The sequence below is a fragment of the Macrotis lagotis genome, chromosome 8 (genome assembly GCF_037893015.1).
Source record: "Macrotis lagotis isolate mMagLag1 chromosome 8, bilby.v1.9.chrom.fasta, whole genome shotgun sequence".
Lineage (NCBI taxonomy): Eukaryota > Metazoa > Chordata > Mammalia > Peramelemorphia > Peramelidae > Macrotis > Macrotis lagotis.
The window spans coordinates 176,719,414-176,746,013 of record NC_133665.1 but is presented as its reverse complement, the minus strand read 5'-3'; the positions used below and the strand labels follow the sequence as shown (position 1 = coordinate 176,746,013).

The 26,600-nt window shown below is 43.9% G+C and overlaps 1 protein-coding gene across 6 annotated transcripts in view; it reads left to right on the top strand.

The window, feature by feature from the left end:
* FLNB (filamin B) overlaps positions 1 to 26,600 on the top strand; it is a 148,356-nt gene that overhangs the window by 79,711 nt on the left and 42,045 nt on the right. For all 6 annotated transcript variants that reach the window (XM_074198884.1, XM_074198883.1, XM_074198882.1 and 3 more), the window contains exons 13-25: positions 1,967 to 2,080; positions 3,078 to 3,221; positions 3,448 to 3,571; positions 3,891 to 4,051; positions 5,401 to 5,491; positions 5,810 to 5,979; positions 10,488 to 10,605; positions 13,512 to 13,774; positions 17,721 to 18,318; positions 20,230 to 20,403; positions 21,495 to 21,657; positions 22,068 to 22,228; positions 26,253 to 26,420. In XM_074198884.1, the coding sequence (XP_074054985.1) occupies positions 1,967 to 2,080; positions 3,078 to 3,221; positions 3,448 to 3,571; positions 3,891 to 4,051; positions 5,401 to 5,491; positions 5,810 to 5,979; positions 10,488 to 10,605; positions 13,512 to 13,774; positions 17,721 to 18,318; positions 20,230 to 20,403; positions 21,495 to 21,657; positions 22,068 to 22,228; positions 26,253 to 26,420 (2,449 nt within the window). The remainder of the gene's footprint in view (positions 1 to 1,966; positions 2,081 to 3,077; positions 3,222 to 3,447; positions 3,572 to 3,890; positions 4,052 to 5,400; positions 5,492 to 5,809; positions 5,980 to 10,487; positions 10,606 to 13,511; positions 13,775 to 17,720; positions 18,319 to 20,229; positions 20,404 to 21,494; positions 21,658 to 22,067; positions 22,229 to 26,252; positions 26,421 to 26,600) is intronic.

The following is a 26,600-nucleotide window of genomic DNA, read 5'->3' as shown; positions in this document are numbered from 1 at the left end:
GCCTTCCAAAAAAACCAAACCAAAAATAAACAAATAAACAAACAAACGAATGAATAGAAACAAATAAGAAAATATAGCTGAAAAAAAGGTAGGGGGTTGGCTTTCTCTAATCCTTTCTGTCCTTTAGTCTTGGCTCTTTTATGGATCCATTGAAATATTTGTTTATGCAGCATTTAGTCTTTCCAAAACCTGAGACCCTGTCCTTAGGAGACCTGTAACACTCAAGTGTAATGAGAGGTAGTGTTCCTAATGGATCAAAGGCAAGGTTTGAACCTTGCCTCTGACACATGCTAGCTTTGGGACCCTGGGCAAGTCACTGTAATGTTTCCTTATCTCCAGGCAACTGTCTAAGGCCAAGTTAGAGAAAAGTTGCTTATCTGCATTTTTTTTTGGCGGGGGGGGGGAGTTCCCACACTAGAAATTATTTCCATGAAACTTCTGTATGAACCAAAAAGCAAAAATAGGATGTTTTCTTCCTCTGCTCATACTACTGACCTCCCAGCTTCCTGTTAGTCCCAATGATAATCCTGTCTGCTACAGGAAGTCTTCCCCACCCCCTCTTAATTCTAGTGCCTTCTCTCTATTCATTTTTTCCTGTCTATCCTGAAAATGACGTGTTTTGTATATATCTGTTTGTACATTGTCTCTTCTTTTAGATTGTAAGCTCCTTGAGGCCAGGGATTGTCTTTTGCCTCTTTCTATCTCCATTGCTTGGCACATAATAGGCACTTAATGTTTATTGATTGATCATCTTCCTAACTAACTCCCTTCCTCTCTTCTATTACTCAACTAAGAGTTTGGGGGTTTTAATGAGCAAAAATCTGTTTTTGATCCTTACCACCTCCCCACACTGGGCAAGGGAAGGGGTCCCAATAAGAAAAACAAAAGTTTTTGAAATAAATACAGGGTCAAACAAAGTGATCCCTGCTCTACCATATCCCAAAATATATCTCATGGTTTACCTCAAGTCCATTACGTCTCTGGCAGAAGGTGAGCATCAGGTTTCATCATGGGGACTCTGGAGTCATGGAGTCGGTCAGGCTTCTTTCAGTATTTATAAGATCTACTATGTTTTGGTGGGATACAAAACCCTTAACACTTTTCTCAGTGAGCTTAGAATTTAATTGGATGGGGGGGGGAGATATGTATACATGCTCATAGATGCTCATAATTACCTACATACACATACGTGTGTGTGTTGGTATATTCACAAAATAGAAAACAGGGTCATTGGTGGGGGGGGTGGGGAGGGAGGGAAGAGGCTACCAGCTGGGGAAGCCAAAATAAGTTATGTATGGAGGATGGCATTATAGATGGGAAAACACAATGTAGCTTGACTACCATGTGGTCCATGGAACAGCTTGGCTAACAAACCACTTTCCTGGACAGCCTGGACTCAAGCCACCTTTGGGCCTACTTTCTAAACCAAACAAACTGGTGGTTTCCTTCTCTCTCTCCTTCCTCCTGGACCCCCTCCCCGCAACTGCCAACTTTGTAGAATGGTCTCTGATGTTCCGAGCATTAGAGCAATTATGGTGACCCTGAGATGGAAGATCATTCTTGCCCCATTTATCCGTGACCAGCACCCTCTGTCACTTTTGACTAGGCTTTAGACTATGGGTCAATTTTCCACCCATTTTAGGTAGAGGGCTGTTTTCATCTCCCCAGTGAAGAAGGCCAATTACCTTCCCTTCAGTTAACAGATATGATGGCACAGGGGGAAAATTCCCGTGTGTTAGAATCTCATCCTCTCTTAATCAGTCCACCAATAAGCTGTGTGCCAGTCTGAGACATCAGATTTCTTTTTCCTTGTAAAGTGGGTCACTTTTTATTTTTGCTTTTGGGTTCCTTCTTAAGAGAACGTTCCTCACGCTTCCCTGGCTTCTTATTGGGATTTAATTTGCCTTGTCCCCTTTTTTTTCCTGAGAGACACAGAAAGATAATTATCCTTTTTTCTTCCTCCCAGGTTCAAGCCTACGGTCCAGGATTAGAGAAAACTGGGTGTATTGTCAACAATTTGGCAGAATTTACTGTTGATCCTAAGGATGCTGGGAAGGCACCATTGAAGATCTTTGCTCAGGTAAGTTCATGTAGGTGCAGTAGCTCTGTGTCTTTGCTGTCTGCGAAAAGGAGACACTTCACAAAAGTCAGTTGACCAAATAAAGGTACTTTGGGCCTGATGACGCTAAAATTTTTTTCTGAACCACAGCTCTAACATGTCTGGAAGGAAAGATGGTAACACATTCTTCCTTCTGATCCCCTTGGATCAGGGATAGTATAACATACCTGACTTCAAGACTGGCTAGTCCCATGGATCCCCTGGAGTTTTCCAGCAAGACAAAAATTATATTTTGGAGGGAAGTAGGTAGTAAAAGGTGGGGAAGGGAATTAGAATTAAGTAGTTATTACTTGAAGAAACAAAGAAATCGGGTGGCTAGGTGGCATAGTGGATAAAGCACTGGCCTTGGAGTCAGGAGTACCTGGGTTCAAATCCAGTCTCAGACACTTAATAATTACCTAGCTGTGTGGCCTTGGGCAAGCCACTTAACCCCATTTGCCTTACAAAAACATAAAAAAAATGAAGAAAGAAACAAAGAAATCTATCAACCTCTGTAATGGCCCCCAAATGGAAGAGCAGGAATTGGGAACAGGAGCTAGGGAGTAGGTAGGGTTCCATTTGACTTTTATAAAAATACTGAGCTAATATCATGAATCATCCCTTTTAGTATCTATTTATTTTTATTTGTGTTAGTTTATTTACTTTTTTCAATTACATGCAAAGATAGTTTTCAATGTTCATCTTTTTTGTAAACTTTTGGATTCCACATTTTTCTTTTTTTTTTCTTTAATATTTGTCATGTTATAAAAGAAGAATTAAAACTAAAGGCGGAAAACCCATGAGAAAGGGAAAAAAAAGAACTTTTTTAAAAAAGTGGACATAGAATGCTTTTCTTTGCATTCAGACCATAGTTCCCTCTTTTGATGTGGATGTCATTGAATCACCCATTTTAAAAGCAGTCTATTTATTCTCTTTTTGTACTTTACGTGCTCACTAAAGTCTTGATAATTGTTTTCAGGATGGAGAAGGCAATCCCATTGAGATTCAGATGAAGAGTAAGATGGATGGAACCTATGCCTGTTCTTACACACCACTGAAGCCAATAAAACATACGATTTCTGTCGTCTGGGGAGGAGTCAATGTCCCCAAAAGCCCATATAGGGTGGGTAATTTAAAACAGTCTTCAGGATTAGGCAAGTTGTGGTCTGGGACATATTTGTATGGGTCAGAATAAATGATTAAGCCTATATCCGCCATTAGAGAGATCTTTGGCTATGACTTGACTTAGTAGGTGTTTTGAGTTGATATGAAAGACATGCCTGTCTATTTTTGTCTGTTTTCAGTGATTTGATGATTTATGACCAAAGACATTTCAATTTTGTTTTTAGGTCGGTGTTGGTCAAGGGAGCCACCCTCAGAAAGTCAAAGTGTTTGGTCCCGGTGTGGAGAGAAGTGGTCTAAAGGCCAGCGAGCCCACCCACTTCACTGTCGACTGTACAGAGGCCGGGGAAGGTGAGAGTGGTTGATCCAAAACTTTGGATCTTATTGCTCTTTGGTGATTATTACCCTTTTTCCTAAGTGCTGACCAGGTATTGACTCTTCTGATGTAGCTTCTGAAGGAAAATGAACTTGAAACTGAAAGTTAAATCAAAGGAAAATCATCAGTCCTCTTATTATCCATCTACTCATTAATGCCCTAGATAAATAAACAAAATTCCATTCAGAGCCAAGCTGCCACTTTCCACTGGTAGCTGAAATTCCCAGGATTATTGGGAACCTTAAGGAGGACGTGATTGACATGAGACTCTTTTAATCCAATGACTTTTTTCAGGTGATGTCAGTGTTGGCATCAAATGTGATGCTGGAGTTCTGAGTGTGGATGAGGAAGATGTGGACTTTGACATCATTCACAATGCCAATGACACATTCACGGTGAAATATGCACCTCCTGCTCCTGGCCGATACACCATCAAAGTTCTCTTTGCCTCTAAGGTTTGTCAATGGCTCCAGGTGAAGGCAGGGAGGGCAGGGAGGTGTTTGCCAGCTGCTCCAGTTGGCACTCAACACAAGGGGTGTGGATCACTTGGATAAGTACTGACAAACCAACCCATCCCCTCTTAGTTTGGTAGCATAGAGGGCCAAGCAGGGACCCGCTCCCAGTCCTGTGCCCTTTTCCTTTTCCGATCTCCAACCTTCCTTAGGACTTGATTTGTTTGACAGAATAACACTACTGTTCCATTTTAGCAGAATTAGCCACAAACCTTCTTTTCCCTATAGATAGGTCACACCCAGGAATTGATGAAGTATTCATGCAAGTCTCTTCTTTAAAACTTAGCTTAATTACTTAGCTGTGTGACCTTGGGCAAGTCACTTAACCCCATTGCCTTTCAAAATAGCAAAACAAAAACAAACAAGGTCATTCCAGAGTCTTAAGTAAGCCTCCTTCCCTGGGATGTGGTCTGGTGAATTTAAAATGAGAGGAAAAGAGAGGCTCTTCTGTTTCCCAATAAGCAATTTTGATGGGAGTCCTTTTTGAAGTCTATTTAGAGGGGGAAGTATAAATAAAAGGAATAAGTGTGAAGAGGCAGCAAAATATAATACTCAGAGGTCAAGAGTCTCTCTGGGGAAATAGCTACATTGGTGGTAGCTTTTCTGAATTCTATATGGTCAAGGCATTACAGAACTGGCCTGCTCTCTCTAGCCTGCTGCCAGAGACCTTTTTTGGGGAGGGAGATAAAATGGTGCCCTGTGACTAACTGCTGGTGGTGGCTACTCTTCCCCTTTATGATAGAGGTCTCAAACTTCTGCCCTGGGGTAGTTTTTATCCTTTTTGTTCCCATTTCTTCCTCCTTTAACTCCAAGTTTTTTGGGTCAGAAAGGAAGCATTCTTGGTTTGCTCCAGCTTTCTTCCCCTCTATAGCGTCTCTTGGAACCTCTTCTCCTAAACACCATCCACTTGTAACTTGGAATCTTTTTGAGGATGTGATCCCATGGAACATCAGGAACTCTGGACAGCTACTTCCTCTTCCAATGGAGATTAGCAACTCTCTTCAGAGTTGCTTGTCCAGTTACAAATTATCCTTAACTAAAAGGAGCCAGGCGCTGATGTTTCATTTAGATGTTTAAATTGAATAAAATATTCACTGAGATAGTCAAAACTTCGTATAAAGTGTAAACAATGTATGTAAATATGAAGAACATGTGTGGAGGCGATAGCCTCTATTCCTTTATTATTATTGATTAGGGGAGGGAACCAGATGGGGAAGGACATTTGTGTCCATTGGGTATTGATCAGGGTGTGTGTGGGGGGATTTCTCTGTTAAAACCTATTTGTATTTTAGGAAATTCCGGCCAGTCCATTCCGTGTCAAAGTTGATCCTTCACATGATGCTAGCAAAGTCAGGGCCGAAGGCCCCGGGCTCAGTAAGGCAGGTAAGGTGACCCTCCTTCCAGTAGCTTCTGCGAAGCATCTGGAGATGAAAATTGACAAGCTTGTTTAATTAAAAAAACAAAACAAAACTAAGGCGTGGGTGACGGCTTATCTCCACAAAAAAAGTAGATCTTGTCTCAAGGAGGTTGATTTAGAAACAGGAAACACTTATATCCTGGCACCTTTCCAGATGGGGAATAAAGAAACAGACTCAGGCTAGAGGTGCCAAACCCCTTAGCAAGGACTCCGGGAGACTGGCTGGACCAGTTCCTCAGGAGAGTGAATTGCCCGTCTTCTAACTTCAAAGTGTTTCTTTCTAGGGGTGGAAAATGGGAAACCGACTCACTTCACTGTCTTTACCAAGGGGGCAGGGAAAGCCCCGCTTGATGTCCAGTTCACTGGACCCCAGGCTGGCGCCGCTGTCCGCGATCTGGATATCATCGACAACTATGACTATTCCCACACCGTGAAATACACTCCAGTCCAACAGGTGGGTGCTTTCTCTACTGTGGTAATAGGGCCTTCCCATCACCTCAAGGCCATGTTTGTTAAATGTAACTGCATTTTGTGGGTCTCTAGGTAATGTTGGGAAGGCTCTGACCTTTCACAGACTCTGTTGTCTTGCTTTGTTCCCACCTTGTCTGGGAAATCTTGACTCTTGGTCTCCCAGCGAGGAGGCCTACGATTCAAATAGTCCAGACCCAAGGGAAAACGAGGCCTACCTTGTTCTGGGGTTTTTTGTTTTGTGTCTGTTTTTTTTCTGCTCATAGAAGATAACCAACCCGTCCCAGACTGGGGAGCATTTCTCTGGCCTGGGTTGATGTGTTGGCTCATTGTGTGTGATGGTGTTTTTGTTTAAATGTGGACTGAGGGGAGTCTGACTAGAGCTCAGATCTCAAGTCGTTGATTTGGTGAGAGCCGTGTGTGTGTGGGGGGGTGTTTTGTATCCAGACGGGCATTGAAATAACCTGGGCACCGGTTCTCTGGGCCGAGGTGCCAACCACGTTCACATTTGGAATCTGTTTCCCTGAAATAGGCTACTTTGGGGGATGGAATGTTCATTCTTTCAAGTATTAAAGGGTTTACAGTCTGGAATTTTGACTGGCAGCAAAATATCTTTGGGCATTGAGCTCCAGATATTCTGCTGTGACTAAGAATTCAGCAAATAACTGCATTTTGGAAAATAACCTTACAGTCCAGAGGTTTGGGTACTGTGAATTTCCAAGTAGAAGCCACTTCTAATTATCTTATGAGCCCCAGAAGCAAGAGATGATCTCATCCAACACCTGACTTTACAGAAGAAGAGACTGAGGCCCAGGGACTTGTGGAAGCTCTTGCACATAGGGTTCTAAAACCATCAACTCTCAGCTAGAAGGGACCACTTAATTCATTCCTCTTAGATTACAAAAAAGAAAAAGGCCCAGGAAGGTGAAATATTGACCCACAGTTGCCCATGTTGCTGGTGTCTGATGTGGAATTTGAACATGGCCCTCTTTAGAGGTCTTGCCACTCTGCCTTCCCTTTTTTTTTTAGGTTTTTTGCAAGGCAAATGGGGCTAAGTGGCTTGCCCAAGGCCACACAGCTAGGTAATTGCTCCATCCACTGTGTCACCTTACTGCCCCCCTGCCTTCCATTTCTAAAAACCATTTAGGACAAATTGGAGGCCTAAAGGGGGCCTTCTGCTCTTTGCTGCTTTGGAATGGGCCTTCACTTGATGGATAGTTTGGTGGTTGGGCTGTGGGATAACCGCTGGGAGGTGGAAGAACCTTTTTGGGTCATTGAGTCTGACCCTCCCGTCTTTTTATGAAAAGGAATCCAGAAGGATCTTGGTCACCTGCATGTGACTTTCTGAAATGATCTGGGTGAAGAGCTCTGAACATTTCAGTGCTTCAAGAGACATTTGAGTTTGGTCATCCTAACAGGGCGAGGGGTCAGGCCAAGGCACGTTATGGAATAATAATCCACATCCTTTCAACTCCTTTGGATGAAGTGAGATTTGACTCTTGTGACCCATCCTTTTGGACAGAGCTGTGATCGAAAGCATGCGTTACCAGGTTTCAGGATAATTTGCTTCTTTGTAGTCCTTTGTACTTTGTTTGGTGAATTTAAAAAAGTGTCCCCAAGAAGGAATCCATAGGCTTCCCCAGGGTGATTGCTCACGGATCCTGGGCCACACAGGGTTAAGAAACCCTGCTCAGGAGCCCACTCTGGGCAAGCCCCACTTCTCCCACCCCCATTATGGGCTTCCTGAGCCAGTCTGTGACTTGTCGGGAGGGCGGCACACCCACGGGCACACCTTTCAGGGAATATCGCAGTCTCCCTTTCCAGAAATGGGGCTGCTCCGTCAGCTCTGTGACTGTGGGTGTGTCTTGGCTCTCCCCAGAAGGCAGAGAATGTGCTCACCTCTGTGCCAGCAGGCTCTCCTCAGCTTCCGTGCCATGCCCCTTCTCCAGGAACTGGAGGGCGGAGGGCGCTCCTTGGTCTGTTTACCAGCACCCGTTCTCTCCTCCCCCAGGGCCTTTGGCAGGCTCCAGAAGCCATTTGCAGATGCTCTCTGAGACCCATTTCCATTAACCTCACAACCAAGGGGGCCCCCCAGTGAACTCCAGGACCTCCCGAAGAAGGATTCCATTGTCTGTTCCATTCCATTGTTTCTTCTCTGGTTTCCCTTGGCTTGTAGCATGAGGCAGTTAGCCTGGGCAAGGTCTCCTGGAATTCTCATTTCATTGGCACAAAATGAGTCCTGTCTTTGACCCAGCAAGCTTAGGGCAATGGTGGCGACTGCGTTGACCCAATTGGGCTTGGTCATTGCTGGTGTCCTCTCTACTGGGCCACCTCTGACTGGAAGTCCCCCTTCTAGTCCCAAGAATACAATGTTTCCCATGGCCTACTAAGCATCTCCAGCCCCACAAGCCAGTGAACAAGTCCGAAAGAAAGGAACTAGGGGGTACTGCCCTGTCTGGCCCTTTGTTATCTGGGAACTCCCAGGGTCTGACCTCTGGCCACTGTCTTTGGCTCAGCATAACAAACTAGTGTCTTTCAGAGTATTAGGGGCAGCTAGGTGGATCAGTGGATAGAACACAGACTCTGGAGTCAGGAGGACCTGAGTTCAAATCTAGCCTCCGACACTTAATGATTATCTATCTGTGTGACCTTGGATAAGTCACTTAATCCCATTGCCTTGCAAAAACAAAAACCAAAACCCAAAAAACAAAAAAAAATAGAATATTAACAAAAGTGGGAGATTTGGGAGAATAAGAAAATTCTCCTAATCCCAAATAATTCATGCTTTAGAGACACCTTTGTCAAATAGAGCAGTGCTGGCTACTCTATTTTATATAGTTATTTGGTTGCTTGTTTATTTCTTTAAATACTACTTCAGCATAATCAAAAAAGGTCCAGACTTTATTCCCCACCCTCAAAGTGCCATTTCCATTTGATTTTAGGTCAAGGTAATTCTTTATAATTGACGGTAGCTAGAAGGAATCTCAGAGGATATTTAGTTCAAACTGTGAAGAGAAATGTTGGGGCAGTGTGTAACATACATAAACACACAGGCATCTCCACACACATGTGCATTTATATATGCAACCATAATACATCTCTGCCTGCCTGCCCCCAACCACACATCTCTTCATGCTCATACCATGCAGTAACATGACCATACACATAGATCTCAACATTCATACATGCTGGCGTAGACTTAGACACATATAAACACACTTCTCTCTACATCCACCTCTACGCACTCATACATTAAACATGCACATTAACAGCCACGTGAGCCATCATGTTACACAAAGAAGCAGAATTAGTTCTTCCAGACCTATTCTTTTCATTCCTTCCCATGACCTGTTCTGGGATTAGGCCATGGACCAACTATGCTTCACTGTCCTGCCATTTGCAGACACTTCCCAGTCCTCCTCTCAAAACCAGCCGAGGTGGGCAGCTGGGTGGTTCAGTGGATAGAGCACTGGCCCTGGAGGGGACCTGAATTCAAATGCGGTCTTGGACACTTAATAATTCCCTAGCTGTGTGACCTTAGGCAAGTCACTTAACCCCACTGCTTTAAATTAAAAAAAACCCCAGCCCAGTTTCCCTTCTGTTGTCTTGTTTTCCTTGAGCATGTTTTTCAGAAACAGAAGAGGAAGAGGCTCTGGATTGACTTCATCTTTGTTGTTTCCTCTGTGACCCCATTTGGGGGTTTTCTTGGCAAAGACAACTGGAGTGGCTTGCCATTTCCTTCTCCAGTTCATTTTACAAATGAGGAAATTGAGGCAAACAGGATCAAAAGATTTTCCCAGAGTCATCCAGCTAGGAAGCATTTGAAGCCTGTTTTGAACTCAGGAAGATGAGTCTTCCTGACTGCAGGCCCTGCTCTCTCTATACCGTGCAGCTCCTCCAAGACTTCTTTTAAGGCCTCTTCTACCCCCTACACTGGGAACCCATCTAGCCATACCTCCTTCAGCTGCAGGCAGCTGGCCTTCAGACATTGGAGCACTTGGTCTGGGCTGGAGGGACGGGCAGTAAAACCAGCCAGGGATGGAGAAGTAAGCAAATAACATGTCCAGCTGACACGGAGCCGGGGCTGGGAGGACAAAGGGCCTACTCAGTTCCGACCCTGGGGAGTCTCCATCCAGAGGCTGCTGGCCAGGGCTCACGGTTTCCTGTCTTTTTTTTCCCCCTCACCTTATTTCCTGAACCTGGAGCTCAGGTGCCACATGTGGTTGACTCTTAATGGTTCCCAGTTGACCTCCACACATTACCCCTTCCTGGCCCACAAAGACATGAATGAGGCAGCCCCTTTTCTGCCTTGCTTGTTCTTCATTCCCTCTGGCTAGCAGCCTTGCCTTCTCCTTGAAAGGCCAGAGGGGGTATGACCAGGCTGCTGTCTTCCATGCTTTTGGGACAAACAGAAAGGGCCAGGTGTGGATGATGCGTCCACAGGTGGGGGTCCAGAAGGCTTTCTGACCCGGGCCTTGTTTTTGTTTGTTTCAGGGCAACACACACGTCCTGGTGACCTATGGCGGAGATCCAATTCCCAGAAGCCCTTTTGTGGTAGAGGTTGCTGCCCCCTTGGATTTGAGCAAGATCAAGATCAATGGGCTGGAGAATAGTAAGTATGCTCAGGGGGGAAGGGGGTTCCCAGAAATAGCTCAAGACGGTCTGCCAAGAAAAGAGAAGCAGCGTCCCAATTTATCTGAAGCTCACCACTGGTGTAACTGGGAGATTAGAGTCTCTTTGATGTGCATTCTGAACCTCTGTCCATTGGAGCCTTGCGGCTTCCCCACAACAAAGCTGTCCCCATTTTATAGGGGAGAAAACTGAGGCTACAGAAGTGAAGACTGAGATGGTCTCTTGTCATTCCAGCTGGAACTTTATCCACTGTGTCATGCAGCCAGCCTCCCTCGGAGGCTCTGAGCGACTGAATTCATATTATTTGGTTCAATAGTTGTTCTCTTGTCCCTCATTCTGTAGAGGGAGAGAAGGGTGGCCATCCTCACCCCCAGCCAGATCTGAGGCTGTCAAATCTTCTCTCCTGTGTCCCTTGTCCTTGTGCTTCCCCCAAGTCCTCTGGATTCTCCTTCCATAGCGTCTTTCTCTTCCCCCTCCCACCACCCTGAGCTGGTCCCTCACCATCTCACTCCATGGTTATTGCAGTGGAACTTCTCTAATCTTCATTTTAGCTGCCAAGATAGTCTTAAGGCATAGGTCTGACCCAGTCTCTGTGCTAGGTAACCTTCTGTGTGACGTCCAATTGCCTTTGGAATAAGATGTAAACTGAGGAACCTGGGTGCTTTAGAGTTTTAGAGTCAGAAAGACCTGAGTTCAAATTCAATCTCAGGTACTCTGTGGTGATATAACGCTGGGCAAGTCTCTTAGCCTCTCTCTGCCTCTGTTGGTTTGCCTGTAAAATAAGGATTTGTCATTTAATGACTTCAAAGGTTCCTCCTAACTCTACATCTTAAGGTTCTGCTTATCAGATACTTATTAAAATAATGAGGGGTTGTGCATCTAGTCCTCTCTTATCTCACTATGCCCACCATTCCCTTCCCCTACACTCCCTGGTAGCTCCTGGAGAGCCCTTTCACTGTCAAATGATTGGGTGACCTTAGTCTAGTATAATACTTAATCTCTCCATACCCTTGGCAGGTCTCTGGACTGGGCTTCTTAGCTTCCTGTCCATGATATTGTTTTAAAAAGTATTTTGATCGCTCTTTGTCAGTGATTTCCTATGTGATTCCATGACTTTTATGTATTTTCCAATCTAATTGTGATTCTTTGGGTTTCCCCAGACTTCCTGATATTTAAGAACCCTTTCTCAAAGACCACAGGCCCCCAAACAGGTGCTGATTTGCAGTGGGGAGGGCTGTTTCCCCACTGGAAAGGCCTTAGGTCATTGACATTTCATGTCCTGTTGTGAAAAACCAACAGTTAAGCATAGATCATCAGACTCACTGACCTCCAAGAACCAGAATTCCAGGGAAGAGGAGGCCATAGTAGATGCTCAGTCACATTTTTCCCCCCTCACATTCCACCTGGAACAAGAGTCAAGATACCACATAGATGATGTGCCATTCTTGTCCAGTGACTCTTTTGCCTTGGAGAGCCATTTCTGGTTGCTCTTGGCTTTGGTCCAAGTCATGATGGATGCTGGTGAGCAGGGACCTATCTTCCTCTAATATTCCAGTAAGGGCCCACCTTCCTCTGGTCATGACTGACATCCCCAGTGACCACTGGATAGTTCTGAGGGTGGGTTCAAGTCCCCTAGAAGAAGGCAGCTTGCTCATTAGACAGTTGTATTTTGGCCAAAAGAGCAAAGATATAACTCTCTGCCTATTTATTTACCTGTTGAGAGTGCTTGCCTTGGCCTGCTCTGGCAATGTGGGCAGCCAGGTGCCTGGCCCTCCCCCACTTCTCTTTGTTGTGGCAAGTCTCACAGTAAAGTCATTAGGCCTTCCAGACATCTGTTTGTTTTCCAGAATTGACTTTGCTCTGTGCCCCACTTAGAAATCCCCTTTCTCTTCTAGGGTTTGCTCTCGTCTTCTGTTGACTTACATGTCAATAGAAGGCTATTTGGTCATTGGCCTGCTTCTGACTCATGACTCTAGCCCTGTGGGACTAGTGATCAGTTATAACCTCTAGGGGTCCTTGGCCACTTCTCAGCTAGGATGACCGATAAAAAATGAATGGTCCCTGCCCTGGAGAAGCTGACATTTTACTCTCAAAATCTGCATAATTAAGGAAAGAGTCATTTCTGAAGCTGATAACTTCTATTGAGGATGGCTACTCTGAAGGGAGAGCATTAATAATTGCCTGGCTGTGTGACCTTAGGCAAGTCATTTAACCCCCTTTCCTTAAATTAAAAAAAAAAACAACCCAGCCCAGCTTCCCTTCTATTGTCCTGTTTTCTTTGAGCATATCTACTAGTTCTTTCAGAAACAGAAGAGGAAGAGGCTCTGGGTTGGTGAGATAGAAATGTGGATAGAAACAGTCATGTAGACATTCTTAGGATACAAGGATACAAGAATAATACATTCTATTGATGATTTCCTTTGGAGTGGAAAGGTGATTGATTAAGGAGTTTTCGAGGTGGGAGTGCTCTAAAGTTGGGGTCTAGATCTCTTCCCAACATAAAAGTGTAGACATAGATCCCCATCAGATCAGATAGAGGATATGACCTATCTGGAGTTTTCTTCAAAAATTTCTGGTCTGTTCCTATTGTTTGATCTTAACTACATTCTTTTGGAGTGGACAAGGAGCTGACTTCAAACCCAGTAAGGCCATCTCTATGACCTGGGCCAGACATCTGACTCCCAGTCCCAGACAGTCCTCCATAAGTTGCGAAGTTGGAGTTGTGCTATGAATTTTTCTTAATGGGAGGGTCTCCATCCTGGATATTCCTGTCCCGGGTGAGACCTGGAAGTGCTTCCTTTTGAGATCCATCAGAGCATCCCAAACCCTTGTTAATCAGTGTGTTGATGTCTCTGTAAACTTCCCTTGCCCTCCCTGTTTCTCTAGGAGTGGAAGTTGGAAAGGACCAGGAGTTCCTGGTGGACACCAAAGGAGCTGGTGGTCAAGGCAAATTAGATGTGACAATTCTAAGTCCGGCTCGACAGGTGGTACCGTGCCTGGTGGCCTCTGCCCCTGGCAAGGATTGCAGCACCGCCAAGTATATCCCCAAAGAAGAAGGCTTGTACGTGGTGGATGTGAGTTATGATGGCAACCCCATCCCGGGCAGTCCCTTTACTGTGGAAGCCTCTCTACCCCCGGATCCTACCAAGGTAAAGGTGTTTCCTTTCCCTTGCCTGGTTTGGAGACTTGGATTTTTCTGCAGTTTGGGTCCTTTCCTTTTCCTTTTTCATTGCTTCCAAGTCTCCAGAATTCTGATTTATGAGCAAAGTGCTATTATTTACTTTAATCTAAACTGGTTTTGGATCTTATAACATTGCTTTTTTTCCTATTGTTGGTGACTCAAAGGGAAGATTGTCTTTGGAGGTCATAAAAAGCCAACTGGCATCCTATAAACATGTTCTTATTAGGGTCACAGAAGATCCCTTTACCTTAATCCCTTCAAAGATAGGGAAGATGTCTTTCCTTTTCCTCTATACAATAAAAAAGAATGGGGAGGCATTAAAGGAAATTCACTGGAGGAGGAGAGATTCAATCATGGGAGTCATTGCAGGTAGGACCTACCTCCTTCCACTCCACCCCCCTGGACTTAGCTGCCCAGATGGGACCAACCACCATCCCATCTCTCCCTCTTTTTGTAAAAAATTTTTCCAATTACAGGTAAAGATAACTTTCAACATTCATTTTTTTGTAGGATTTTGAGTTCCCACATTTTTCCTCCCCTTCCCTACTCCTTCCCCTTGACAGTGAGTAATCTGATATAGGTTATACACATCATCCCATCACTTGCTGGTTTTGGCATCAGGATTGTGAGCTGCCAAGGCCTTCCTCTGTCCCTTCGGGCTGACCTGAGCTAATGAGAAGAACCTCCGGGACAGACAAAATATTTTTGGTTTTGCCAAAGTTAATGAGGTGGTAAAGGGAATAGAGCCCTGGCCTTGGAATCAGGAAAATTCTTCTTTATGAATTAAAGTCCAGCTTTAGACCCTTTGTTGGGTTCACCCTGCTTGCCTCAGTTTCTCATCTGTAAAATGAACTGGAGAAGGAAATGAGCAACCTCTTCAATATCCCTGCCAAGAAAACCCCCCATGAGATCATGAAGAGTTGGATGTGACTAAAACAACTGAAAGACAGCTTCAAATAAAGCTTTGCCAAGTGATTCAACGCTGAGATAGATGCTATTATGTTATACAGTATTCCACATAGGAGAAAGTGAGGCCCAGAGGAATTTCACAAGTAAACATCTGAGGTGGGATTCATACTTGGCTTCTTGATCTGATGTGCCCTTCAGCTCCTGCCAAATGGCCAGTTGCTCTCCCAGGCCAGCTGCAGGCTCTAGCAGCCATGGAAATGGGCATCAGCTCAGTGTGACCGTGGCTGTGAAGACTAGAAACCACAAGGGCTAAGTACATACTCCCTGGCTTCTGGCACCAGTTGGGACGACCATCCATCTCCATGGTTTCAAGTTCTAGCTTGTAGTTCGTGGGAAAGAGCTCCCATGGTCCTTTTGAAGACCACATTACAAATCCCTGTTCTGAAGACCACACTGTACCCATTGCTCTTGCCCCTACTGCCAAGGTGATATAGTTCACCTTTACCACGGTGACCCCTGAATGAGCCAAGTGTGTGAAAAAAGAAATGATCCCCAAGCAGAAATAGCCGAGAAGTTCTTCTGATAACTGAATGTTGAAATATCAGTTTCAGTTAAAAGAAATACCAAAGGATGAGTTAAGATACAGAGCTATATTTACCTATAGTTCAGTTCTCTGATCTTATTGTTGGTTGACACTCCCAGTAAGGAAATTCCTTCTACCAATAGCTAGTGGCCAATGTCTTGTAGCTCGGTGTCGTAGAGAACTGGGGAAGGTGCCATGAGATTAAGCATCATTTTCCTGTGGTTCCAAGACAGTAAGAAAGGGTCATGTGGTTGATAGGCATCTGAGGAAGGACTTGAACCCAGGTCATTCTAATTCTAGATTTTGTTTTCTCTCTACTATCCTTTGCTATTTTTAACAAGGTACTAAAAATTTTAAGAGAAATTATTAAAAAGAAATTCAGTTACTATTTTGTAAAATGAGAATTGATTAGGGAGGTAAGAGAAATCCAAAGTAATATGCAAATGCATGCTGATATCAATGAAAGGGGCAAATAGCAATAAATGAAGACAAAGATCAGTAAATAACAAATAAAACTGAGGAAAAAGCTCTGGTCGTAATCTGACTTAAGGCAACTAAATGCCTATTTGAACCAACCAAGTGAGATTTAAACTACAGAGTGAGAGGTAATTAAATTAATTCAATTAATCAGAACCCAGGCCAAGTAAGGGAAAAAAGTTAGATACTCTGTTCAAGGACATAATTATATGTGTATATTAAAAACCCAAGATTTCCAAGAGGACATGATCAGGCAGCACTAAGAAGGGAGCAGTCTACAGATAGATCCCACCTCTAGATCTTCAAGGCACAAGGTTATTAAACTTCAGCATTACAGTAACAAAAATCTGCCAGGTGACAAGAAAGGAAACTACCTTACCCATGGCTCATTTCCTTCTCTAGTCCATAGTCATGACAAAGGAAAGATAACAAAGCTAGACAAAAGTCTGAAAAACATTAGGATCAGGGAGCCTTAAACATAGACATGTGTATTCCAGAGAAAAAGAAGACTTTCAAGATTTATCAACAGAAATTTATAATTCAGTTCTGACAAACAGTAAAGAAAAATTTCTGACAGATGAGTTCTCAACAAAAGTAGTAATATGTTTTAATTCTGTGACTTGCTTTTTAAAAAGGCATAATTCCAAGTTGCTTTTTGGAACCAATTTGCCACTTCACCAAAAGTTTATTAGTGTGTTCGTCTTGAACACAATCCCTCCAAAATGGAGTTTTCCCATTTTTTTCCCATCTCTGCCAAATCTCTATTCTTTTTGCATTTTTAGGGTTCTAAAATTTCTTGACTATGATAGAATATGATGAATATGATTCCAACTTTTTTGTTAACATCTTTTGCAAAGGATGAGGTAAAGGAAATCTGCGGGGAAAATCCTTGACAAGACCGTGTTCAATGGACGTCATGAAATAGAAGCAAAAATGACAAAATATGCCATCCCTTCAACCCAGATGATTGCATTATTGGACATAATGTACTGTTGTGATGGCAAATGGAAGTCATTTATCTTTAAAAAACCCCAAAGATATTTATAGCAGAATTATTTGTAATTGCAAAACTCTCAAAGCAACCTGAGTGTTGTAATAGGGAATTGGATGAATAAATTACTCTGACTTACTTGTTTCATGTAATTAAAATAAAAAATATGAACAAGACAAGGAAATCTCAAAAGATTGCTTGTTATAGTAGCAATGGCTTGGACGCAGTGATCACTAAGATCCTTTGCCTCTCCTCAGTTTTGGGATATCAAATACAACCAAAAGGAAGATTCCTATGGTCAGTAGACTATACAAGAAGACAAGTTAATAGGAATAAATGGACAAATGGAAAATGGAGTAGCCAAGAAGCAGTGCCATCCTAGGCACCAAAATGGGAATTATTTCAAAGCAAGTTTGTGTGATATTTTATATAAAGCTTAAAGAAATTTTTTTTAACTAAAGAGCTAGTCTTTTGTAAAGACCCAGGCTTGAAATAATGTGTTTAGTCAAAGTGACAGCACCTCCACCCTCTCCTTCTCCCCCCACATCCCCCACACTCTAGTGTTATGGACCCCTGAGATCTGGTTTAGTAAGTCATGTAAGAGGAATGGAGGAGGGGTCAAGTTGTGGTTGAAAAAGACCTGGCTGCTCTGTGTGAATGGCCAAGCCTTCCCCTGTGGTTTTTAGACCATAGGCAATTTGGATATTGATGTCACGATGCCGTCCTTCTTTCCTACTATCCTTTCCAGCTCAGGGACATTGATTTATAGCATTTTTCTTTGCCCTTGCCAATAAAATTCACTCTCTTTTGTGTGATCGAGTCTAAAACCCAGACACATAGGAGGCAGACTGACGGAACTGGAATGCTCTGCTCATTTCAAGCTTATATGTGGTGAGACTAATCCTGAATTGACTAGTCAAGCATAATAATGTCCTTTCTTCCCCGCTATTGTAGGTGAAAGCCCATGGCCCTGGACTTGAAGGTGGTTTGGTGGGAAAGCCCGCCGAGTTCATGATTGATACCAAAGGAGCTGGCACAGGGGGCTTAGGCCTGACAGTGGAAGGTCCATGTGAAGCCAAAATCGAATGCTCAGACAATGGGGACGGGACCTGTTCAGTCTCCTACCTGCCGACAAAACCTGGCGAATACTTTGTCAACATCCTCTTTGAAGAAGTCCACATTCCTGGTTCTCCATTTAAAGCAGACATCGAAATGCCCTTCGATCCCTCCAAAGTTGTGGCCAGTGGCCCTGGGCTGGAGCGTGGGAAAGTGGGAGAGGCTGGCCTCCTTAATGTAGACTGTTCAGAGGCTGGCAGTGGGGTCTTGGGCATGGAAGCTGTGTCTGATGCTGGGGTCAGAGCGGACGTCCACATTCAGAATAACAAAGATGGCACTTATGCCGTGACCTATGTCCCTCTTGCCGCGGGCATGTACACACTGAGCCTGAATTACGGAGGAGAACAAGTTCCAACATTCCCTGCTCGAGTCAAGGTGGAGCCGGCCATAGATACAAGCAAAATCAAAGTTTATGGGCCTGGTGTTGAAGGGAAAGGTAAGGGGATGCTTTTAATTCCTCTTCCTAGAGTAGGCCTATGGGAATCCATAGCCAATGTGGCTATCAGTTGTGGAATCTTGTTTAAACCTGATTTCTCATCAGGATGTAAGTAGGTGACATTCATTTTGACATCATAATGCATTTTTTAAATTGGTTTTTGAATTTTACAATTCCCCCCCCCCATCTTGTTTCCCTCCCCCTCCCCCCACTACAGAAGGCAGTCTTTACATTGTTTCCATATTGCATATTGATCAAAATTGAATGTGATGAGAGAGAAATCATCTCCTTAAGGAAGAAACAAAGTCTAAGAGATAGCAACCTCAGACAATAAGATAGCAGGGTTTTTTTCCCCCTAAATTAAAGGAAATAGTCCTTGGACTTTGTTCAAACTCCACAATTCTTTCTCTGGATACAAATGGTATTCTCCATCGCAGACAGCCCAAAAGTGGGCCTGATTGTTGCACTGATGGAATGAGCAAGTCCATCAAGGTTGATCATCACCCCCGTGTTGCTGTTAGGATGTACAGTGTTTTTCTGGTTCTGCTCATTTCGCTCAGCATCAGTTCAGACAAATCCCTCCAGGCTTCCCTGAATTCCCATCCCTCCTGGTTTCTAATAAAACAATAATAGGGGTGGCTAGGTTGCCTAGTGGATAGAGCACCAGCCCTGGAGTCAGGAGTACCTGAGTTCAAATCCGGCCTCAGACACTTAATAATTACCTAGCTGTGTGGCCTTGGGCACACCACTTAACCTCATTTGCCTTGCAAAATATTAAAAAAAAAAGCCAACCATCTACCACAGTTTGTTAAAACATCCTCCTATAAAAGGACATTTGCTTGATTTCCAATTCTTTGACACCACAGACAGGGCTGCTATGAATATTTTTGTACAGGTGATGTTTTTACCCTTTTTCATCATCTCTTCAGGGTATAGACCCAGTAGTGGTATTGCTGGGTCAAAGGGTATGCACATTTTTGTTGCTCTTTGGGCGTAGTTTCAGACTGCTCTCCAGAAAGGTTGAATGAGTTCTCAGCTCCACTAACAATGCATTAGTGTCCCAGATTTCCCACAACCCTTCCAACATTTATCATTGTCCCTTCTGGTCATATTGGCCAGTCTGAGAGGTGTGAGGTGGTATCTCAGAGATGCTTTAATTTGCATTTCTCTAATAAGTAGTGATTTAGAGCAGTTTTTCATATGACTATGGATCGTTTTGATTTCCTCAGCTGTAAATTGTCTTTGCATATCCTTTGAAGCAGGTGATATATATTTTTTTTAAATCTGGTTTCCTGGACAAAATATCAACTTCTGGTCATTGATTTTCAGGTATAGTACAAGGGAGCTTTGTTTCTTGGTCTAGTCAGTGAGTGATGAGAATTGGATGATAGTAAGTTATGATGAGCCTGGCATTACTCATTATGTAGATTAGATAGGGAAAGGGTCTAGACTCTAATTTCATTGATTCAAGGCATACCCTCATGTAGAAACTCCCTCCAATGCAGGTTTAGTGCCTTCTCAGCCCTTCAGTCTTTTTTTATTTTTTATTTTTTAGGCTTTTTGCAAGGCAAATAGGGTTAAGTGGCTTGCCCAAGACCACACAACTAGGTAATTATTAAGTGTCTGAGGCCAGATTTGAACTCAGGTACTCCTGACTCCAGGGTCTGTGCTCTATCCACTGCTCCACCTAGCCGCCCCTCAGCCTTTCAGTCTTAAGGAGTTTCTCAGAGAGGTTAGGTGATTTGCCCAGGACGCTCCAGTTTTGGACTCTGGTCTTCCAGTCTCTGAGACCCACTGGGCCACACAGAATTATCCATATGTGTGTTGACTTCTCATTGGTGGCAGTCTTTGGGATGCTTTCTTCTTGGACACAAGAGCTGATGGGTTTATGATTTTATGATTGTTCTTCAGATGTGTTTCGAGAAGCCACGACCAACTTCACAGTGGACTCTCGCCCACTGACAAAGGTTGGAGGGGATCACATTAAAGCCACCATCGCCAATCCCTCAGGTGCCTTCACAGACTACCTCCTCAAAGACAATGGAAATGGGACTTATGATGTTGAGTTCACCCCATTTGAAAAAGGTGAGTTGGCTGGGATGCTAAAGGGTTAAGTGACTTCTTCATCGGATACAAGGCAGGTACCATTGCTTAGTTTTCTTTGCTGTATTCATTATGCTACACTGCCTTTCAGTTATAATAATATTAATAATGATGATGGTAACAATGATAATAAAACAAGAGACAGTCATGGCCTCAGAGAGCTGGCCTTGGAGCCAGGTAGACCCTGGTTCAAGTCTAACCTTTGATAGATATTGTCTGTAACATCTTGGGTGAGGCATTTAACTCTCATTGTTTTAGGACAGTTTAGGTACCAAATTTAAAGATCAGATATTGACTTCTAGAAAACCACAAACTAACATTAGTTATCTCGCATCATATTTTATGTATTTTTATTGAGCATCTCCCAATTACATTTTAATCAAGTTCTTGCCACATTGAGCAGTTTGCTTTAGGTGACTCTCAGATAAAGAATTCCCTCTACCTAACTCAGTCAGAGGGCCTAATCCCTGTTTCTTGTTGTTAATAATAGCAACAACATTTACATGAAGGCCGAGGATTTTCAATGACTTTTGAGTCTCCTTGAGTCCCCAATCTGAGTGATTGGTAATACTAATATTATTATCTACAACTGCCTTTAAAAGATGAGGAAATTAGTCTAGAGGGGTTATGATATCCATTGTTATTTAGCTGATAAATATCAGGATGGGGATTTGAATCCAGGTTTGAATAATCTAAGTCCATCATTATTCCATCTATTATCCACTGGTGACTGTATGTTATGACTTCATGGGTGTATTTTTTTTTAAATTATTGACATTTTTGAAGCAATCTTCATTTCTGAATGTGCCCATCACCTACTCTGAGAACTATACCTTACAAGGAGAGAGTCCATGATTTTATTGATATAGGGACTTCCTGGTGAGCAAACTCCTACCATTTTTGAATGCAATTCAGGAATATGAATCAGGTCACCAGTGGAACATGACAGTATATACTGGGTTCCATATCTATGGATCCCCCCAACCACCTCCCTTGGCTAAGAAGGAGGAAACACAGATTTTTCTCAACTTCCTCAGGACCAAACTTGATCTCTTTGTGTATTTTTTAAATAGGTCTCCACACAGTGGAAGTAACATATGATGATGTGCCTGTGCCCAACAGCCCCTTCAAAGTGGCTGTCACTGAAGGCTGCCATCCTTCCCGAGTGCAAGCCCAAGGACCTGGGCTAAAGGAAGGCTTCACCAACAAGCCCAATCCCTTCACTGTGGTTACCAGGTATGGGGAAACTGTGAGACCTCCATTGATAGCTCTCAAAAAACATGATGTGAACCCAAGGACTCAAAGTGGTTTTAAGGGTTTTAGGAAATCGTCTCTGTTACTACAGAAATAGACTTATTACTGGACACTGAGGGAGAAAATATCCTGCTTTGGCCCCAAGGAAGAATCTTCTATAAAGACTTATAAGCCAGAGTGGGTTTACAAAGAGTCCTTTTGATGACACTTCCTGCTGAGTCTGGGTCTGGTGGCACTGGAAGGAGGGAGGAGGGGGCACAACAATAGCCAAATAGATAGACCCTTGGGCTCTTTGCTGTTGGTAGAGAAAATGGGAACGGCCTCAGAAAAAACTGCCCCATCAGCAATTCTTAATTGAATCTTGACTGTTCCCTTTACTACCCCCTTTTCAGAGGAGCAGGAATTGGGGGTCTTGGAATAACTGTGGAGGGACCATCGGAGTCGAAGATAAGTTGCAAAGATAACAAAGATGGCAGCTGTAGTGCAGAGTACATCCCTTTTGTGCCAGGAGATTATGATGTCAACATCACCTACGGAAATGAGCATGTGCCTGGTAAGGGGAGATTCACTTTGGGTTTCTGGGTTGGATTGGACTTGGAGAAATGTAGGTCATGAAGTCATTCCTTTCTTAATTTAAATTTTGGCATTGACTATTTCCGATTATTCCATCTCTTGGTCTTGCCTCTCCCACCCATGTAATAATGGGGGAAATAATCAGTTAAGCAAACTGACTGAATGTTTGTGTGTGTGTGTGTGTGTGTGTGTGTGTATGTATGTAGCATTCGCCATCCAAAGGTCCCCCACTTTTTAATCATGAAAAAGAGGGTGGGGCATTTCCTAGGGACCAATTCCAGAATGAGTTGGAACATATGTCTGATTTTAAGAGCATAATGGGACTTGGTTCTTTGTTCCCAGGATAAAGCAGATGCTTTTTGTTTAGTAAAATATTGAGTTCAAAGAAATGCTGAGCCAACATTGTAAATACTTTTTTTTTCCACGAGTCTCTCAAGACTCTTACAAGGTCTCCATGACGTACTCTACAGCTGGGTCTCTAAGGAACCAGTCATCTGTTCTAGAAATTTTATGGATTTCTTTTCTGGGTTTTTTTGTTGGGTGAATTAGGGACAGTCCTTTTATGCTGATATCTACTTAAGTCTTGGCATTAAGTTGTAGGATTCCATTTTAGGTACAGGGTTAACAACTAAATGTTGTTGAGTTCAGAGATTGCAGGACCTCAAGAAACATAGATCCTAACAGTTTAGTTAATTATATTACAGTCCCACTATAAGGGGATGCTAGGTGGCTTAGTGGATAGAGCACTGGCCCTGGGGTAAGGAGGACCTGAGTTCAAATCTGGCCTCAGACGCTTAATAATTATCTAGCTGTGTGACCTTGGGTGAGCCACTTAACCCCATTACCTTGCAAAAACCAAAAAAAGAAAGAAAATAAATCTAAACAGGTGTGTTTCTGTAGCAGACAGCTGGTCCAAGGTGCCCAACAATATAAATAGAGGAACCAGAGATTGGGTGTCAGGTTCCTATTCCCAAATGATTAGCTGGGGCATGGCAGAGGATAGGGAGAGAAGAGAAAGGAAATTCCCTCACTGATCTGGTGGCCTATTTTCTGGTTCTGTTGACCTTTGGGTGGTCAGCATCTTTCTCTTCATAGCATCCCCATCACTGTTCTTGCCCTCTGGTTCCATTCCTCTCCTCAGAGTGCACTGGGCTGGCTCCTAAGCCTGCACTACTAAAGATGAAATCAATCCAGATATATTTTAAAGGCCAAATACAAGATTTCTTTTCTGAAAACAAGACTTTGTGCTCTGAAAACCCAGCCGCTTTAATTTCAAGGCAGCTTTAATAGATCCTGTTCCTGAGGGAAGAATATCTTCACGCTTTGTCCCAAACAGTGTTTCCTTTGGCTTGGGAATCCATTTTTCAGGTGTTGGCCCAGCTGTAAACTGAGCCTTACTCTCCCAAGTATTTTGTATTTGAAAAAGGCCTCTCCTTGTTGCTCTATGATAGCTATGGTCCACATCCAATTAGCTCCTTATCAGTTTTTCTTAGGCCATCTTAGAAGAGAGAACTCCTTGACTAAGGCCGTTAGCCAAGCAAGTCACACCAGAAAAACTATTCAGGAACATCTAGCAGTAGACAGAGCATTGGGCTGGGAGTCAGGGTTCTGATTCCACCTCAGCCATTTATAAATTGGGTGACCTTGGTCAAGGGGGAAGTCTGGAAAAGTAAGATAAGGCCTGGTTATGAAGAGACTTCAGTGTCATTCCAAGGATTTTATATTTGACTCGGTGGTAATAGGGAGCCAGTAGAGTTTATTGAGTTTTAGGACAGGATGACAGGGTCAGACTTGCATTTTAGAAAGATCACTTTGGTAGTTGAGTGGAGAATGGATTGGATTAGGGAGAGACTTGAGACAGTGAGACCGATCAGAAGGGGATAATCCAGAGGAGAAGAGAGGTGAGAGAGGTGAGAAGAGCCAGAACTATTAGTAGCAGAAGTGACAGAATCTGGCAATGGATTGGCTGTGAGGGATCAAGGAATAGCCTAAGGGTGTGGGAGGGTGGGATGGTTTGGAAGGACAAATAATGAATTTAAGATAGTAACTAACAATGTCCACTAAATGGTTGGAGATGCAGAGAGCCTAGGTTTGGATATATGGATCCTAGGGATAATGGAACCCTTGGTAGCTAATGAGACTCCTTTGGCTAGCAATTATCTTAACAGGAGTTGGTATTGATATAATCCTTTAAGATTTACCGATCTTCTCATCCTCATGACCTCATTTAATCCTACAGCCTAGGAAGTAGGCAGTGTTATCCCATTTTTTCAGATGAGGTCACTGAGATAACAGAAGAGTCTGGGCCTGGATTTGAAGTTTGGTCTTCATGAGTCCAAGTCCTGTACACTATGCACTAATCCCCTTAGAGCCATCGCTTAAGGATGGGGGGGGGGGTCATTTTCTAAATCTTCGTCTTTGCTTTCCCCCCATAGTGTCTTACAGTGTTAGCCATTTGCAAGTAACTACTGACTGATAGTGCTTTAACTTTGGGGTTTCTATCATACTGGCAGCCTTGAGAATTGTGGGGTGAGTAAGGTGGTGTGCATTTCTCTCATGGTGGATCAGATGTGCAGAGATAACAGGATAAGAAATCCTGCAGCTGGAAGGGACCTGCAAGGCCACCTAGTCGCACCCCCACATTCAAAGATGAAGAATGACTTGGTCCCAGTCGGGGAGGTCAGGCCGATGGTCCCAAGTCATCAGCTAGCACGTGGCTGAGTAACCCTGAGTGTTACGGCTCATCGCTGGCTGCTGTTTGGTTGGCCTCCATCCTAAGCTCAGAAATGCTGAGAGAAGTTCTGTGTTTGGGGCCCAGCCTTGAGGTTCCTGAGCCCAGTTGTTAGTGAGTACATAAAGGGAAGTCTCCTAATCCACCAGATGTGCAAAGCCTGGGCCCAGTGCTGCTGCCTCTTTTTGAAAATGAACTTCCTCCAGGCCTCTGACATCCTTTTGGCTCTCATCAGCTTGTCGTGATGGTCGCTACTGGGTTTCATGCCCCCCCAAAAGACCATAAACTCCCCAAGAGAAAGGACTGTGTGTCTTTGGTATGCCTGTCTCTCCCACCCACAATGTCTAAGCGAATCGTAGACTTCTCGGCTTCTGTAACTGCCCCAAGTGGATCATATTTAAGCCCTCATTCATTGCGGTGGATCTCCTTTGACAGAGAAAGCTCCTGCCCCTCTCCCAAGCTGTCATGCAGACCAGCCTCAGTGGAGAAGTTGAGGGTCATGTTTCTCTGAGAGGTCTTTGCTGTTTACCCTGCGGAGTCTCCGTTTTAAACATGCTTGACTGTGGAGTAAACAGATCCCGGCTCCGACGGCAATTAACTATAATTTAGCTTTGTTGGAGGGAGAGCGCGTGTTGAGCCTGGATTTACAAGTGAGCCAAGCCTGGGGTTTAGCTCCCAAATTGAGTTGTCAACCGTAGCCACCCTTTGGGGTGGCAGGGATTCTGGTTCTAATTGTGCCTTTTGGTGGGGAGGCCCTGTTGCATAGATAGCCTTGTTAAATCAGAAGAAAAACACCTGTTCTTGTGGGTATCTCAACTGAATGGAGACAGAAGTTTGAATTCATTTAGAACCCTGTCTTCTTTCTGCAGGAAACCCCCCCCCCCCCATGTTCTCTCTTCCCTCATCACTTGTCGGGGGTCTGGTCGGAAAGGGAAATCTCAGAATTGGTAGAGAATATGGGGAAAGCCAAAGTGAGTCAGACCCTCCCATAGCAAGACAATGGGGAAGAAGGACAGTTTGCCTCAGAGAATAAAAAGAATGGGGCCCCTGTCTTCATTGGGAAGGAAGCCTCCTATCCAGGCTTTGGTCAGAAATGAGCTGGGACGACTGGGAAGACCTCACAAGATGCTTGTGTACCAAAAAAATAGGTGGGAGAGATTGACCTAAGAAATGCAAGAGGGTGTGACTAGATTTTGATTCCAAGTGAAAACCCGAGGCTTCCAGCTTCCAATTTGGGTTTGATAATCATGTGGTTTTTATTATTTTCCTACAGGCAGTCCATTCAGGATCCCTGTGAAAGACATTGTCGACCCCAGCAAGGTCAAACTGGCTGGCCCCGGCCTGGGCACAGGGGTCAGAGCCAAAGTCCCCCAGTCCTTCACTGTGGACACTAGTCAGGCTGGCCTGGCTCCCCTGGAAGTGCTGGTCCTGGGACCCAGAGGTGAGCAAAGCCCTTTGTGCTTTTCCCTTTATATGTCTGTAGTGTTTGCGTGTGTGTGCGTGTGTGTGTGTGTGTGTGTGTGTGTGTGAGAGAGAGAGAGAGAGAGAGAGAGAGAGAGAGAGAGAGAGAGAGAGCTGCTCTCAGCCATGTAGGTCTGCCTTTTGGGTCTGTTACAAACGT